The 18,282-nt window shown below is 44.9% G+C and overlaps 1 protein-coding gene across 1 annotated transcript in view; it reads right to left on the bottom strand.

Moving 5' to 3' along the window:
- Gclc (glutamate-cysteine ligase, catalytic subunit) overlaps positions 1 to 11,018 on the bottom strand; it is a 38,414-nt gene extending 27,396 nt beyond the window's left edge. Inside the window, exon 1 of the mRNA NM_012815.2 lies at positions 10,806 to 11,018. Coding sequence (NP_036947.1) covers positions 10,806 to 10,955 — 150 coding nt within the window. The 5' untranslated portion in view covers positions 10,956 to 11,018. The remainder of the gene's footprint in view (positions 1 to 10,805) is intronic.
- Positions 11,019 to 18,282: the final 7,264 nt, after the last annotated feature.

The following is an 18,282-nucleotide window of genomic DNA, read 5'->3' as shown; positions in this document are numbered from 1 at the left end:
CCCTCTGGACCACGGAGTATACGAGGTATGCAGTGTCAGAGTGCAGGCATCTCACGGTCTGGTAACGAAGGATGCTTATGCTTACGTTCACCTCTGTGGTTCTGAGATGCGTCCATGTCCTCGTGAGGAGTGCTACTCATCCCTTACCCTACTCCTTTTTCGCGTTCATCTGTGGAGTCCATGCATACCACCAGTTCCCCCAGCCTGTGGGGAGCACCCTATGGGGAGCAGTGAACAGTACAGACAGTCCTTTTGGAAGCACAGGCGTTCTTTTCTGGTGTCCTTGTTGTACTGTGTTCTCTTGTAATATGAAGACAGTATCAACCTCATGGGCCCCTGAGGAAGAATGGATCAAACACTGGCAGTACAGGCCAGTGCTCACTGCTGTCTTGTTCTACAGCATGGTCAACAAAGCTTTTCCAAAGTTGATTACAACCCCCTGGTGGCCATGTTAAGTATGATTAATACCAGAAAATACATATTTATTGTAACAGGAAGAAATACAAGAGTATCTCATTTAGGTGACAAAAATACCGTTCCATGGGAGTCTTATTTGGGATCTGGTCTTAGTTAACCAAAGACTACCTATGTACAAAATGCGCAAATAGGCTGACCCAGGGTCCTCCACTGTGATGGTCAATCACCTCCCTGTTCTGAACTCCTCAAGGGCTCACAGTAAAGATCCTTCCAGGAGCATTGGTAACTCAATCCTTCATCCAACCCTTCCCATCATGCTGTAGGCACACTTGCCTTTCTTCTGCTCCTCCAGGAACCGTGCCAGGGTGCTGAAGCACTCCTGCATCACTTCTTTGGGGGAATTTGGCATGCCTCACACACTGACCCCTCCTAAAGCAACCCCACACTGTATGTAACAAGCTGCCCTATCTACTCTGCTTTCCCAGAAGCCCCCTTTCCTTAGGAGCAATCTTGTTTCCAAAGTTACCCCTTGTGAACACAGGCTTACAAACCTCTCCAATATGTGAGTGGGAGTCTGAGCTGACAGCACGCTCTTCCGTTACCAGTAAGACTCTGGGCACATTTTCACTTTATATTAGGTCTCTGGACTTCTTTAGGCAACTGCATTTCTTTTTCCGTTATAATAAAGCAAGTCACTTGGAGTGGTACAGAGTGGCCAAACTGACTCTTGCTATTTTCACCTCAACCCATTTTCCCGAGTTCATTCTGAGCCAAGCAACTAGACAGCCAAGCTCTTCAGAGCGGAGTACAGAGTGAGTGTTTTCTAGGTGAGAGCTGGGAGTAAAGTGTGTGAGCTCTGTGCTTTCTGCACTTCCCAGCTTTCGCTCCACTTGATTAGAAGGAGGGTCAGTGGACATAGCCTAGACATAGCCAGCTCTTGGCCCACAGCACAGGCAGGACCACTGGAGAGTGCGAGGCAATAAAGAACACTAAATTCCCCTTCAGATATGTCTGAGAGTTGCATCTCAGAGAATAAACTCTGAGGGTTTTTTAAACTTTCTGAGCTTTCGGCGACTGCTGTTATCTCTAACCATTTTAAACAGTTCAGAGACGTGCGGCTGATCCTTAGGATCATGCCTGTATCTGTGGAGTACTAAGAACCACCTCCTGACCCCTATGGCTAATTCCAATGAAATAAAAACTACACCCCAGATTTTCTGTGTATGTAACATGTAAATGTGTGAGTGCACTCCTGTGCATCAGTCTTCTTGTCGTCTATCTTGCCTGAGACAGTCTCTGCCATTTTTTGTTGTAGACATCAGTGAAGACATCGGTGTAGACATCTGTGTCATTTGGAATATCTGTCTTTGGGATACTTTTATAATCTTATTGTGGAAATAAAACTACAAAATCCTGACCACAGCAGACACAATATGAATACAGGGAATACTGGAACAACACAGAGTAGGTCCACCTACTCTCCTAGGACAGACCAGGGCCTACAGCCAAGTTTTCTGGTTACTTAAAATTATGCATCAATATAAACTCTATGGAAGATGAGCGCTTGTGGCCACTGTGTGTGAGGTCCTCTAGGTTTGACCCAAGCACTATAACACAAATGTTTAAGAAAACAAACAAACATCCAAACAAAAAACCCTGCTACATGCTTGCCCGTGAGCCTATCTCTCTCTGCATCCTCAGTACTGACCCATCTTTCAGGCTATTATCAAATGATGTAGAAGAAATCTCCAAATGCTATCTTTGAACCTCCAGGCCAATTATGTGTAGCACTTTCCTCTGGATTGAAATGTTTCTTTCATGAGAGGGGTGGTGAGGGGTACCCTCCTGAGACCTAGGAAGTTCCTGAAATTAGTGAGATCTACAGGTTCCTGTCTAAGACTATGGAAGCAGTGAACAAACACTGCAGAGGAGCAGGGAGACTGACAGAACTGTCCACTGCCTGCATGTTCCATGACTAGCTTGAATGAGTCAGCACCCAGGCTAGGGTAGCCTTTCCTGTGATACAGCTGCCTTCCTGAAAGTCGCCTCTCCCCAGACCCTTATACGTGTCCTCAATAGGTGCAATGGTTTGCCAAGCTGGACTTCAGTGCAATTGTTTCCTTGGTCTGCTACCTGTGCCTCATCAGGAGTGAGCAGACATTTTCACTTCTGCTGCTGAGTCTCATGTAACAACTTACAACCCCACACAGCTCCCCACACAGCTCCCTACACAGCCATGAACAAGCACATTAAGAACATGGACTCAATCTTCTTCTCAGCCTCAAGTTGTGACCATCTCTATTTCCTATGCTGGCTGTGAAGCCACATGAACTCTGATCTGGAAATGGAGCCTGTCCTCCAGCCACTGGCTTTCTCTACGGCAGCAGGCTTCTTTCTCTTCTTCGCTCTCTGTTCCCGGCCCACACAGGAAGCATTAGTATGCAGCAGTGCTTCTCAACCTAGGAGTCGAGACCCCTTTGGGAGTGGGCAAACAACTCTTTCCCAGGGGTCGCCTAAGACCATCGGAAAACACAGATATTTATATTATGATTCACGACAGTATGAAGTAGTAATAAAAATAATTTAAATTTAATACATGAGGAAAGGTTGAGAACCACGGGTATACAGGAAGTAGTCAATAAATGCTCCCAATTTGAAAGCAGTCTACCATGGAAATATGGCCTTTGGAGTCTTAAAAGTTTGTTTCGATTTTTCTGAAGAGCTTGTTAGTTTCTTAGAATAGCTGCAAGGCTCAAATAGGTTTGCTTACTTAGTATGACAGAAATTCAGAAGTTTACTATGCATGGCTGCACAATCAGATCGCAGTCTGTAATGCATGCTGCTTCAGACAGTGCTAACGCCCTATCCTGACAGGGAAGAAAGCAGATCCTAATACTGTTGAGTGCATTACAGGATTTCCAAAACTTGCTGGCATTCAGAACATACTCGGACAGTTTAAAAATGTAGTAAAAGCACGTGCCTAGAATGCACAAAGCCCTGACCAGAATCCCTGGCACCACAAAAACAAAAGGATACCAAAACAAGCGGGAAAAGCTTTGCTAATCTTGGCTATTGAGTGTCTTAGAACCAGGAGGACAGCCAGCTTGGACAGAGTGTAGACAAAGGAGAAGAGAGCTGGAAGGATAACAAAGTGAGAAGGCAACCATTCCCTACCCTTAAACAAAATTAATGTAAAACCCAAACACATAAGAAAAGCCCAGAGAGCTACAAGCCTCTTCCTCAAGAATTCAGAAAGCTATGCAGAACTCATTGTTATGCAGAAGTAGCCCCCCCAAAGTATTTGCGCTCCAACTAAATTCTCATTCTGGGGTACTGGGTAGAGGACACAGAAGTATGTAGACTTTTCTGAAGCTACTTGTAAACTATAAAAACTACTTCTTTAAAAGACCCTGTCTCTAAATAACTATATTCCAGGAGTGCTATGAACTGATCCAGGATATATAAACACTAAGCGCCTAACAGGTAAAGTTTATTTCTATCATTCGAAGAGCAGAAGAATACTAAAGACGGAGGTGGGGTCGACCGAAGGACAGGTGACCTGAAATGTCCAAAGCAATCTTAGGACCACACTAATTTTCATAATTGAGTGTCCACAAGAGTGGGTCTAGAAGGTTGAAGGATAAATGACAAATCTAGAAAATCAGCAAGCGTATATGGTCTTTTGTGTGCAAGATCAAAACATAGAAAACTACAAACACTGTTGAGAAATTAAAGGTGTAGAGAGATTTACTTGTTCATGATTAGGGACATTCAATATTGTTTAGGTTTCAATTCTCAAATTGATATTTGGACTCGATAAGAATCCTAATGAGATCAAAATCTAAAACCCATGGAAATTCCATGTCTCTAGAACTAAATTTAAACTAACTAAAAGAACAAAGAGTAGTGCACAAGCCTTTAATCTCAGCACTCAGGAGACAGAGGCAGGAGATCTCTGAGTTTGAGGCCAGCCTGGTCTACACAGCAAGTTCCTGACAGCTTGGGCCACACACATGGAAATCCTGTCTCCAGAAACTGGAAAAACAAGCAATGAACGCTCTACAGAAAGGACAAAGTCAGATCAGTGGACAGTGTTAACAAATACAGAAATAAACTATACATAGAGAGAGAAGGTACACCTCTGCCAGCAGACGAAGTCTAGTCCTTTCAACACACTGGAGCAATATTCAACATAAATTCATATGTGTGCCCAGACACAACACATAAGTTGCCTTTCTTTTCTATGAAATCTAGATAGATGGGGGGGCATCCAGAATCTTTGTAATACCTATTAAGAAATGAACTGTCGGGGCTGGAGAGATGGCTCAGCGGTTAAGAGCACTGACTGCTCTTCCAGAGGTCCTGAGTTCAAATCCCAGCAACCACATGGTGGCTCACAACCATCTGTAATGGGATCTGATGCCCTCTTCTGGTGTGTCTGAAGACAGTTACAGTGTACTTATATATGATAAATAAATAAATATTTTAAAGAAATGAACTGTCTTCACTTCAGATAAGAAGTTAATATCCAGTTTATAAAAATTACAAGACTTAAATACCAAGGAAACAAAACTGCCACTCAATGAACAGATTAGCTGAGTAGGCAGTGTTCACAAAACATAACACCCCACAAATGACCAATACCTATCTTTAAAAGTGCTCAATATCCCTATCAGGAAAATTCAAATTTAAACTACTCCTCAGTCTGAATGGCCATGATCAATAAATATAACTACTATCAGAGAGGATGTGGAGAGAAAGGAGCCCATGTTCACTGCAGTGGGGATGAAAATTAATACAGCCACTGCGGAAATCAGTTTGAATATTTCTCAAAAAATTATAAATTACTATATGTATAGTATGAGCCATTTCACTCCTGGGCATTTCCCCTCAGAACTCCATACCCTTTATAGAGATGCTTACCTGTTTACTGCTGCTTTTTTTCACTATAGAAAGGAACTGGAATCAACCTACTTGTCCATCAAACAGAGGAACAGATAATGAAAATTTGGCGCATATATATATATATCATATCATATATATATATGATAATACTATTTAGCGTTAGAGAAAAATGTGATCACAAAACTTGCAGGAATGGATGGGCTTAGAATGGATGTACAATATTAGAAAGAAAAGCTCAGCATGTTCTCCCTTATAATATATGTAAATAAATGTACATGTAAGTATAGTATAATATGCAGGAAAAAGAATTTTAAAAAGCTAAATATTAGGAATGAATGCAAGTAACAGATCCGAATTACAAAAGGATATAAAACTGTTTTCCCAGTTCTATTCATTTTTGGTAGTAGTTTTACATATATTCATTCAACTGTCAAAATATAAAATCCAATGTGAAATTTTAGTTTGTGTTCTGAATAGCTATTCTGCCAGAACATGGTCCAAGAATGGAGTCGTGAGGAGAATTCTGGGTTCTTGTGAGAAAACTCCAAAGAAACAAGAATCTTGTGACTTTAGTTTCTTCAAAACATGGATCTGTTCATGGAATGAATTTCCATGCTCCTCTCAGGTGTGTCAGACAGGAGTGAGCTCACTTCAGATCACTCATTAGTGCTTTCTGCATTATTGGATTAAATGTCTAAACTCTCCTTCTATGAAATGGTTTGTCCTTAACTCAGAGGTTTCTTTTTTTTTTTTAATTGGATATTTTTTTATTTACATTTCAAATGTTATTCCCCTTCCTGGTTTCCCCTCCAGAAACCCCCATCCCATGCTCCCTCCCCCTGCTTCTGAGGGTGCTCCCCTACCCACCCACCCAACTCAGATGATTCTTCCCCCACATTGTATAGACTGTCTGATGCTCTGAATAAAGTTGGGCATTGAATGAGACTCTTGTCTACCTCATTTATCAGCTTTGTTCTCCACCCATCCCCTCTAAGGTGGTGGCACTATTCTAACTTCAAATATAAGTTCATTGAGTCTTTGATCTAGTCTAGTTCTGGTGTGTGACATTTTTTACGTGTGTCTGTGTGTACGTGTGTCTGTACTCCACAGGAGTGTAGTGCTCTCAGAGGCCAGAAGAGGATGTTGAAAAGGAGTTATAGATGGCTATGAGAGGCAATAGAAACTGGGTTTTCCGGAAAAACAAATGGTCTTAACTGTGGAGCCATTTAAAATTCCATCACAAACCACTATGCTAATGAACAGATCTGGCATAAAAACAAAACAAAGAATGCAGAATGTCTCACCCACAATGCCTATGGTTATTTAAGTGAGGGATATAAAATGAGGCCTGGTGCGCAGGCCTATAAGCCTAGCTAGGCTCCTGGAAGACTGAAGCAGGAGAATTAAAAGTTCAAGGCCTGCCTATTTCGCCATTGCTTGCTGAATATATCCTTGAGACAAAGCAGCAACCTTGGAATAACTGGCTTTGGGGAAGACATTCTTTGAGTACAAACTACTGTAGTTGGTTAAAAACATCTCAAAATACTTGCTTTCTTTTTCCTGCATTTACATATATATTATTTTCAGGGCCTCAACCATCTTTGCCACACGTGGGGCTGAGATGAAGACAGAGCAGGCTCGAGCAGGGCTCAGACAGGCTATGCTCACTCTGATGGGGTGGCTCCAACTACACAAGAACCAGAGCCTCCACACAGGGGCGGGGAATTAGCTAGCCTGGGCCTCTGTAGGTGAGTGCTCTCACGATGTAACACTCAGACCAGAGGAAGGCCTTGCCAGTTCTGAGGTATGGGGAGGACCTTCCCAATCTCCCATGCGTCTGAGGCTTCGGTCCTTGGCACGCCTCAAGTGACACCACACTTGTCCACTCGGAGCTTTACTCACTCCTGCACATCATGACATCTTTTATACATCTGCTTTTTGCATTATGTCCTGACAGCTCCATGACAGCTCCACTGTGCACAGTGTAAGTGCTGTAAAAGGGGATTTGGTAGCATGCCAAGCACTGCAAATAATCTAAAACTTTGGAATCAGGTTTCAATCCTGCTACTAAATAACTGAAAAGGCTGGGCCAAGCTGACGGCAACATATTTTCTAAAGTAGTAGCTACCCTACAGGGTAGGAAATGACGCCAAGGGTCTACACAGGCTAGGAAAGGACTCTCTAACTGACCTATGTCCCCAGCCACGCTTCAGTATTCTACTTATTGTTTGTTTGCCTGTGACAGGGTCTCTCAACCTATCCTTGGCTGTCCTGGAACTCACTACATAGACATGCTGCTGGCTTTGACCTCACAGAGATCCAACTGCTTCTGGAAGCTGGGATTGAAGGTGTGTGCCCACACCCAACTTCCTCCATCAGTATTTTAAAATACAGACACTGCACTATAAACAAAACCTGTACCTGAAGACTCCTTTCCCACACCATCCTCATCCGGGAACAAGTAGTATTTGGTTCTTCAAGTTAGAACTTCTATTTCCCAAAGAAACATCACAGTAAGTGGTGGCTAGAGTTAGGAGTTAGGTGAAAGAGGCATGTGTAGGAAAAAGAAAGAAAAAAACAAAAAACAAGCAAACAAAAACCTTATCCAGACTGTCTACACTCAAGCCGTAAAAGTTGGAAGAAAGAAGAGAAAATGAAGGAAGCGGGCTCAAGACACAACAGTCTGGCAAACAGTAAACATAGTTCTTTCTGTCCTCGTACATGGAGCGGAATATTTCTGAGTGGCAGGCTCTCTTCCAAACACAACTGCCACTGCTTTTAAGGTTTAGCTGCAGTTCTTTTTGTTTTTTTTTTCCAGCCAAGTCCATTGTCCCCATAGATACAATGTGAAACTTCCTAATGCTGAGACCCTTTAATACAGTTCTCATATTGTGGTGACCTCCCCACCATAAAATTATTGCTACTTAATAACTGTAATTTTACCACTTGTTATGAATTGTAATATAAACATCTGATATACAGGATATATGTATGTGACCCCTCCCCGAAGGGGTCATGACCCATCAGTTGAAACCAGTTGTATTTGGTATTGTGCCTATCCAGTACAGCACATTCATCTAAAATACTTCTCCCCAGCAGAGCTGGCCTCATCTCCAGGGCCCACACCACTCACCACACCCTCCCCCTCTTATCTACTCGTCTATTTCTCAGTTATTCTACAAGGCTTCTAAGGCGCGCTAAGATCTTGACCGGCCTCCAGACATCTCCTCAGTGGATGACAGAAAGTTCCCACTGTGCACAAGGACTTGTGATAACTTCTGCTCTTATACATAAGGCTGACATCACAACAGATACTTGGGCATGAGACTGCCAGAAGAAATGTAAACACACCACGATAGAGGCTAAGTATCTGTACTCCAGAGGTCAGAGGCAGCAGGGGGAGGCCAAGGCTTCATTCACTCAAATGTCATTTCAGGAGCCCCAGAATGGAGGGGACAGCTTTTCACAATTCTAATCCTTCCAGTGTTAGGCTGCTTCCAAGTAAAGTCTCAATACTGGAAGGTTGGGGGAAATCAGTGTATAGGTATGTACATAATGACAGAATATTTGCAAAAAGAAATTGGGAAATGCAGTTTCAGCATTAGGTTTTCAAGGGATATTGCTGATGCTATCTAACATAGGAGCAGTGCTAGCAAGGCAATGTGTTATTGGAGGATTACACCTCTGGAGTCCAGCTTGTCAACAGAACAGACCTGCCTAGTATGCTCTTTGCCGGAAGTATTCCCTGTTGGGCAATAACGGTTCAGACCTTTAGGCCCAATATTCAGGAGCCAGAAGCAGGAGGAGTGAGTTTCTGGCTAGTCTAGTCTACACAATGAGTTCCAGGACAGTCAGGACTACAGAGAGAAACCCTGTCTTTAAAAAAGTGTCAATTGGCTGACATTCTGGGCTCAACATACTCCCCCTATACAGACAGAATACAAGTGCCCAAGATTGCCAGGTTTCTTCATTCCTCTTGATCTTTTGTGGGGAGGAAGGTAAACTTAGTACCAACTCCCTATCTTGCCATGATGGAAATGTGTGTGGTCCCCTTGAGGTCCTGCCCTGCAGTTCCTCTCACAGCAGTTTACTCTGCCACTGGAAGTCTCTTGAAACAGGCAGTTAGTTGCACATGCTCTTCCTGCCAACAGGGGGAGCATTTTCTAAAACAGAAAGAGGGATCCGGGAGGTTCCTGGTTAGTAGAGAAAAGGTGAGGAAGGAAAGGGACTTGGTGAACCTCCATGCTTGGACTGCACTGAACATCTCCTGTGGATGAAGTTCAACTTAGAACCGTTACAAAGATATTCATTTGTCTTCTATTTTGGTTTCTATGGAGTCCTAGTAAAACGGTGAAAGACGCAAAAGTAAATTTTTGATTGCTCCACAATGGCTCGTTTTATGAGAACCTTAAGAGACTCCACAATTTGCTGCTGCCAACTATGCCAGGCACATAGTTAGGCCCTAGGAAAAACAGGTGCATAGAAACCATAATGTCCCTGCCCTGTAAGTGATGCACGGAACACAAACGGAGAACTGTCAAATGTTGTAGATAACAACAAACTTTGGACTAAAACTGGAGAACTGCCAAACGTGTCCCTTTCCTGAAAAAAGGAGACAAGTTTTGTAGAAATGTGAATTATTAGTCCTTATACTTCCTTAAGTCCAAGCATAATTCTTCCAGCTGCAGATGGCAGAATCATCTACCAACATTAGACACAGAAAAACTAACTTTTTGCAAGATATTCTATGCTGGCACAGCAGCACTTAGCCCAAGGATAATACTGACTAAACGATCGTTTACATACAGGAGTGGCACGATATCTATGGTAAATGCCAAGCCCGCACAACAAAGGTCAGACTCAAGAGGTTATGTATCTTTTTATCAATGTGGTTTTTTTAAAATAGGGAATGCACAAAAATAAGTGGTTTTTAGCGTTGCCGCTTTCAGATGGTTGGAACAAATGGGTCCCAGAGATCATGCACAAGTTTTAGCCCTGACTGGTAACGCTTAGCTGTAGGATCTTACCAGTCTTACCTAACCTCTACGTTGTAAGCATTTACAGTTAAACGGGATAATGAAGACTCCCGTCTTTTAGAAAGACAACCCCAAGTCCTTAGGTCTAGTGATGTATTGTTGCAATGTATAACTCTCAAGTTTGCGGACAGGTGTGAGATGTGGCAGGGGTTTAAGAAAAGAACCTAGAGATGATGGAGGGCCGAAGCAAACACCCTGGAGATTTGAAACGTGATAGCAAGCCAGCCGGGGCAAGTCGGTCCCGTTCACACTCATCTCCAAGGCGAACCGTGCGACCGGTCGCCGGGAGGCAGATATTCACATACACACACCTCCCGCTCAGGCCCTCCTAGGACCCGAGCGGCTTTCGTCCGGACTGGAATGAATGAGCCCCGAGTCACCAGCGCCGAGCCAGGGACCGCGGCGGGGCCGCCGGCGGCCTGGCCGAACAAAGGCGCGCGGGCTCACCTCGTCACCCCACTTGAGCACGTCCTTGTGCCGGTCCTTGACTGCGTGGTAGATGTGCAGGAACTGGAGGATGCCGTGTCTCCGCACGTGGTCGGCGTGGCGCTGGGTCTCTTCCCAGCTCAGTGGCGAGCCTTGGGACAGCAGCCCCATGGCCGCGTCCTCCTCCTGGCCGCAGCTCCGCTCTGGGGGCGCCCTCGGGCCGCGCGGCGGGCGTCCCGTCCGTTCCCGCTCCGGCTCGGACCCCGCCGCGCGGTTGACAGCCCGGGCCGCGGTCTCTCGCCGCCGCCCGGTCTCGCGCTTCCACGTCGGCCCTGCGGTCCAGGCCGCCGCGGTAGCGCTCCACTCGGCGCCGCCGGTGTCGTGCACGGGCTTCCTACTTGCGACCCAAGGCTGCGGCGACACCGAGCATGCCCAGTTCCTCGCCTGCCGCTCCGCGCGCCGCGCTCCGGATTTTATAGGCTACGGCGGGGGCGGGGAACGAAGCGGCGAGTCGTGGGCGGGGCCGTAGGCGGGGTTGAGGCCGTGGGTGTTCCCGGGTGTTAACAAATAAGGACTGAAAAATCTTGGTTCCCAAGAGAATACTGGGTCAAGGAAAAAAAAAAGATTGTTTAAATTAATGAAGAGCGGACCAGATTACTTTTTAGATGGGGAGGGAGCCTCATGCTTATAAAACGATGAGAGATAAAAATGTGTTGTGAAAAATAATTAACTCCGAAGGCAGCTTAAGTATCTGCTCAACTGTTTGTACCGGTATATAGTTAAAGTAACACTTTTTCCCCCCTTTTTTCTTCTTGGTTTTTCAAGACAGAGTTTCTCTGTGTAGCCTTGGCAGTCCCGGACTGGCTTTGTAGACCAAGCTAGCCTGGAACTCCTGCTTCCCATGTGCCGGGATCAAAGGTGTGTGCCACCATGCCTGGCTGAGTAGTACTTTTTAATGAATGTTGTGTGGCTCCACATGTGCATAGAGTTGATTACTGGTTATTTACATGCGTTCATGTATCTACGGAGATTAGACATACGTGTGTCTAGTCATTGTAAATCCCATTTCCCAATAAGATCTCTGGTTGACACAGACATCATTCATTGTGCAAAAGAGATCGTGTGACTGTCTCCAAGTGTGTGGTGTGAGAAATTTCTTCAGAAGTTTCCCCACCTTCAGAGCCAAAGATTCATCCAGCAGTGGTCATTCTGTTGCTCAGGAGCGCTTTACCCTGAGTGCTGAAGGCTCTAGGAACTGGATCCCGTGGGAACGAAGGGAAGGTACCTTGCCCCTGAGTAGTTGTTCGATTAATGTTTTGCAACTGGATAAATATATGCAGTAACTAGACGATCCATTCATGTACAGAGGGCAGAAAACATTTATTATACCCTTCCCCCACACTGTGACTACATTCTTAATATGTAGTTATTTAGAGACAAGATCTCACTATGTAGCCCAATCTGGCCTTGAACTCCAGGCAGCCGTCTTGCCTCAGCTTCCCCAGTGCTGGGATTAGAATCATGGACTTCCACATTTGCCTTAGATTTAATATTTAACGAACACCAATCACAACATACAATAAACACACTAATGGATGAATGCAAGATAGGAATATTTCCTCACTGCCTTCATATTGAATGTGTCCACCAAAGAGCTTGGGACCACGGACACTGATGATATGGCTGTGGTTTCCACAGTGGAATGCATTAGATGTGTACATGGGTTAGATGACATCTTAAACCGAGGAGACAGGTGATGCCATCTAGCTCTAGCACATAGCTGGAGTAATGCTTTTAAAAAAAGTCAGCCTACCCTCCCCACTCAACCTTTGCTACGTACTGCCTCCTACCTTACTATGCCCTCCCCACCAACCTTTCTAGGTCCTTAACTATGTTCTGATCTTTCTTTGTTTCTGGATGCTGGAGATTCTCCAGCTGACACACTCCTCTGAGTCCTGGTCACTCAGTTGAGCCTGAATTTGTATACCCCTCTTCTCATACACTATATACTGGCTTTCTTTAGAGGTGACATGTATGTATGCGCCTGGTGTGTGAGCACATGGTGTGTGTGTGTGTGTGAGTGCATGATGTGTGTGTGTGTGTGTGAGCGCATGGTGTGTGTGTGTGTGTTTGTATTTCTAGGACTAATGCTTAATACATGTTAGCTTCTCTGTGGAAAGAGCAGATATTGTGAGATGGGGAGAACAGCAGTTTTACCTGCATGTAAAGTATCCCAAAGATTATTTGGTTATTCTCAAAATCTCACCTCACATTTTCATACACCTGCATGATTCAGCATGACAGCTGCCAGCCTCGAGTGACTAGTAAGCATTCGGAATTCCACTGGAGGACATAAGAAGTGAACTTTTACTTTTATTAAACTTAATCGTTTTAAATGTATTTCAAAATTGATTTCAGTGGCAGTGGTGTCTCCTGTCTATAAGCCCCCCCAACACACACACACACACACACACACACACACACACACACACATACACACACACACACACACACGTCTGTGACAGAATTACCACAAATTTGAGGCTAGCCTGGGCTAAGTGCAAGATAACAATTGACTTGTTAAAATTTCATCTTTCTCCTGGTAACTGGGATACTTTTACATAAATTTGGAACAAGTTGGGAATGTGCACTCATTGAATTTTCAACTGTAAATTTTATTAAATCAATATGCAAATGAGTCTGATGAAAATTTAGTGACCCTGGAGACACCAGATTAGAAGACTTACTATAAAAATGAAAGTATCTCATTAAAAACTTTAGCCAGGTGGTGGTGATGAACGCTTTTAACTGTAGCACTTAGGAAGCAGAGGCTAGAGGATCTCTGTCTGTGAGTTCAAGGACAGTTTGGTCTACAGAGTGAGTTCCAGGTCAGCTAGGGCCTCAGAGAAACCCTGTCTCAAAAAAGCCAAAAACATAAACATTATATATATATATATATATATATATATATATATATATATATATATAAAATGTTGATAAAATAGATTTCAGATATGTGTGGTTGAAATACATAGCCCATTATTTACATTAGCCCACTAAGACTTTTTTCAGTTTTTTTTTTTTCTTTTCTTTTTTTTCGGAGCTGGGGACCGAACCCAGGGCCTTGCGCTTGCTAGGCAAGCGCTCTACCACTGAGCTAAATCCCTAACCCCCCTTTTTCAGTTTTTAAGGCAGCTACTGAAAAGTCTGACCTGTCTGTGGCCTGCACTCCACTTCATTGAAACAGAGCTGGTGTGGGCTTTTGTTTACAGGTTGGAAAGTACTTTCCCTACACACCTGCTGTTTGCTCACAGAGAGACTATGAAGCAGTCTCCAGAGTGTCAACTCACTGTCAGGAGGAAACAGATTTGCACGGTTCAGTAACTGACGGGATACTGAACGTTCTGGGGATTTACTCCGTGATCTGAGTTGACCTGCACTGAACTGGCCTTCACCATCTTGCCCTGTCTGAACTTTGAACGTTCACTCCGGTGCTAGGGTCTCAGAACTAAGGACCATAGCTTGGCCACAGACACTGTGCGCCACTGGGCAGATCGGTTTCCTGAGTGTGCCTTTAGCTATGTTTGAAAAGAAAAGTGACACCACCACGAATCAACGCTCAGCAAGTGGCTTCCTTTTGTCAGAGCTTTCTTTGCACCTGCATGTTTCCAAGATTGCACTGTTACAGGCAGACAGCCCGTCCTGTTTCAACTCCGGAACTCATTTTTCCGCAGGCTGAGGGGTCAAGAGTGAATGCTAAGGTATAAAAGAGCTCCCAGCATTCAGAACCAGCTCTCTCTCCCCTCCGCAACGATCACGGGCTCATCCGGGTCAGCTCTTCCGACGAGAAGAAGCTCTGGGTCTTGGGGCACCCCGCGGTGCGCGCAAACTCCGCGCGCCCGTTCTGCGAGCGCGCGCGCCCGCGCGCGCAGGCCCCGTCCGCAGGCCGCGGGAAAACCCGGACGCGGAGCTGGCACGGGCCCCGCAGCGCCAGGGCGTCGCCGCATGCCCGCCGTAGTTGTGGTAGCGCTGGCCACGTGACCATCGGCCCGCCTTCCCCCGGCGCGCCGTGCCGCCTCACCGTGACTCAGCACTCTGCGCGGGCTGGCCGCCCACAGGGGTCCGGTCCGAGTAGAGGCTGCCGCGTTCCCCGCGGGGAGGGCCGTTGTCGTAGCAGCCGTTTCAGATGTGTGCGTCGTTCCCCGGGCGTCACACTTCCTTCTTGGCTTCTTCGCTGAGATCCTGTGAAGGAAGCGGAGGCGTAGTGCCTTGGGGACTTTTATGATGAAAGCTCCCCAGGGTCTGAGAGTGTCTAATGGCCTCCAGTGGGTTTCAAATGTTACTCTGGGCTGAATCTGGGGAAGCGGAAGAATGGACCTAGTTACAAAGTTTTCCTCAATGAGGTCACCGAGAACCATATCAAGAATACCTGTGGGGATCTGAACTGTGGCTTCACTCGGTTTGCGGTCCTCAGTGGGATTCCAGATGTGATACTGATAGGTTATTTCTCCGCTGCCGGTGAACTGAGCCAATTCAAACAGATTAGATTATATATTGGAAAGCTGCTCTCGGGTGGGAGAGTTCACAGGCTTCAAGGACCGAGGCAAGGGAAGTCACCATGGGCAAGGGGGTGGGTAGGGAGGGAGAGAGAAAGGCTCGCTCAGGGAAGAGGAAACCAAACTGTTCTGATTGTATAAGGAAGAGCCTCTGGGGGAAGGGCAGCCCAGCCATGGGCTGGAAAGTTCAAGGTTGGGGACCGATATGCCAGGTAAGGACTGAGGGATGCTGGGAGAACCTAGAGGCCAGGTCTGTTTTGGTATGTAAAACAGGCACCTCTGTCCAGTGTCACCAGATCAGAAACCAAACAGATTTGTTCAAACCCAAGGAAGTCTCTTGTATCTTGTGATGAATGAGGCCACAGGGGCATGTTTCAGATTTGCACGATGTACTTCCTGTCGAGGGAACTGTTACAAATGAGTCTGGGAATGAGGTTTCCCTTTCAGTCCAAACATTCTCTGATGCCAGTACTACCAAAAGAGTTGAGGGCATGCAAATGCTTTTGCACTGTGTAGTGTTGGAACTCGTGCTGTTATTTGAATGAAAATGCATAGTTCTAGTGTTGTTTGAGACAGAGTTTCAGGCAGCTCAGGCTGGCCTCAAACTTACTGTTGAGACAGAGAGAGCCTTGATCCTGTTGCCTCTACCTCTCAGGTCCTGACATCACAGACCCTTCCTCCCTTTTTAGTTCATTTGGAGTTTCGTTTATTTGCAACTATTCTTGTAGTTACAAAGACGAGTGGCGAGGACCAGTACGGGAACAAGACACGATGCTTTAAAAAGCAAGTCCTCACAGGGAATAGGGATTGATGATGGTTGGGATGCTGGACACATGGCGGGGGAGTCCCCATAACCATAGCATTTTCTACCTAATGAAACACCAGGGAAGGAGATACAGGTGCCAAGCTGATGGTTTGGGATAGGGAGGGCTAAATCTGCACCCAGTAGATTTACTCTTTCTTACTGGGGCATGGTTTAAAAACCAACTTTTTACTGTGAAAATGTCTAACACCATGAACGCAGATATGGTGGAATACCCGTCCATTCTCTATTATCGGTGCCACTACATGGCTAGTCTTGTAGCTCTTGGGGATGAAGATAGAAGAATGCAAAGGATGTTTGGGGGAGAGATAGGGAGCCTAGGAAGATGGGACAGAATGAGTGGGTAGATCTTCAGATAGAAACCGTTTCCTTCATTCTGAAAATGGGAATTCTACACACTTGTTATCCAGGTGTCTTTCATTCCACATTATCAGATGTTCTAAATTATGGAACGTTCCATTTAAAAAAATAAAACTCAAATATAGTGAGAATTTTGGTTTCTTAAAAAAACCCAGTTATGTGAATGTTTTTGTTTTAATACCAGGTATTGGGTAAGAGGCTGCTTCCCAGCAGGTGATTATGATTTGTCCCTCCCACTAGCAGGGGCGTGACTTTTGTCCAGCTGCAGATAGTTTAATTCTGGGGACTCTGGAGAGGGACAAATGGCAAAGTCCTGAGAGGGCCTGTGGCCACTGCTCCTTTCTCTGCTGCTGCCTGCTGCTTTGTTTGCTATTGCTGGATTGCAGTTTGGAGATAGTCACAACAAAGATTGGACTTACCCCTAGGAACTCGATGCCCTTAATCAGCAAGAAGTAGTATACAGAGGACTATGTCCCCCTTTGCCTCTAACCTCCTCCTCCCTTCTTAGTGTTGGGGGAGGCACTGGAAGGAAGTAGAGGTGTAGAACCCAGTAAAATAGCTAAATAAATACGCCAACACTCAAAACCCGTGGTTATTATTCACCATGTAAAGAAACTTTCATAATAACCTGCTTGGTTAATGACAGTAAGTAGACACAAGATTCTACTCCTTATTTTTAGATTCTACTCTTCCCATCTCCTGCACTTAAATTTATATAAATATATGTTCATTTCATTCTAGATTAGATATCTTTAAATAATTGCACTTGGAACCCAGCAACCTATTTTATTTGGATGATGAGATTTAAAAATATCAAATCATAATTACATGTGTGTGTAAAGACAAACAATGAACTTTGAGCAATTTTGCTTAGATAAGACCAATTTCTAAAGCTAAAAATAACATAATTGTACATAAGTTATTTTCTCACACCCTGTGCCTTCTGCCATTTGTTTCATTGTAACACTTAGACATAAATGGTATAGATTCTTATGGGAAAAAAAAAATGGAAGTCACCCAAAAGGGTGACTATCTTACAGTGTACAAGGCAGTCCCACAACAATGATCCAGGATATGAGATCAATAGTACCGAGAGACAGATTGGGAAATGTAGGCTGATATCACACACACACACACACACACACACACACACACACACACACACACACACCACTCCTCTAAAAGTATTTGGACAGGAAGATGGGGACCAGGTGATCAAGTTGCCGATTTGTCTTTGGACAAGGATGGGGAACTAAGACATTATCCAATAGTTAATGATTTGGACAGTTTTATATCTGTTTCTTTCTACAAAGCAAATAAAATGCCCAGAGTGTGACCTGAGTATCTCAGGGTACTCCTATGCTGACCTCCTCCAAGGCAGGAGCTGATTGGATGATACTGTCTCCCTGATCGGGGCACAGATGGCTGAGGGCAACAACAGCCTTGTAGGTGAATATACTGTGTGGCTGTACAGGGAAGCTCCTTACAGCCATTAACAAGGGTGAGTAAGGAGGGTTTCAAGTTTAAGGTCAGATGGGACACAAGAACCTACCTCAAAAGAATCAGCAGTGAGCTTAGGGAATGGGAAGGAGCGGAGAGGGTGAGTTTCCAGGTGCATGCTGTTAAGAAGGCTGAGAAACACTACTTACTTTAAGGCGTTAACTCCATTCTCCATAGTGGGGGGGGGGGGAGCCCAACAAGGCACACAAATAAACAGAGGCCTTCAAAGTCCAAGTTGATTCCACCTTACCAGAAACAA

Source organism: Rattus norvegicus, chromosome 8, assembly GCF_021556685.1.
Source record: "Rattus norvegicus strain SHRSP/BbbUtx chromosome 8, alternate assembly SHRSP_T2T, whole genome shotgun sequence".
Classification (NCBI taxonomy): domain Eukaryota; kingdom Metazoa; phylum Chordata; class Mammalia; order Rodentia; family Muridae; genus Rattus; species Rattus norvegicus.
Note: the sequence above shows the minus strand (reverse complement) of the source record. Positions and strands in the feature narration are given on the sequence as shown.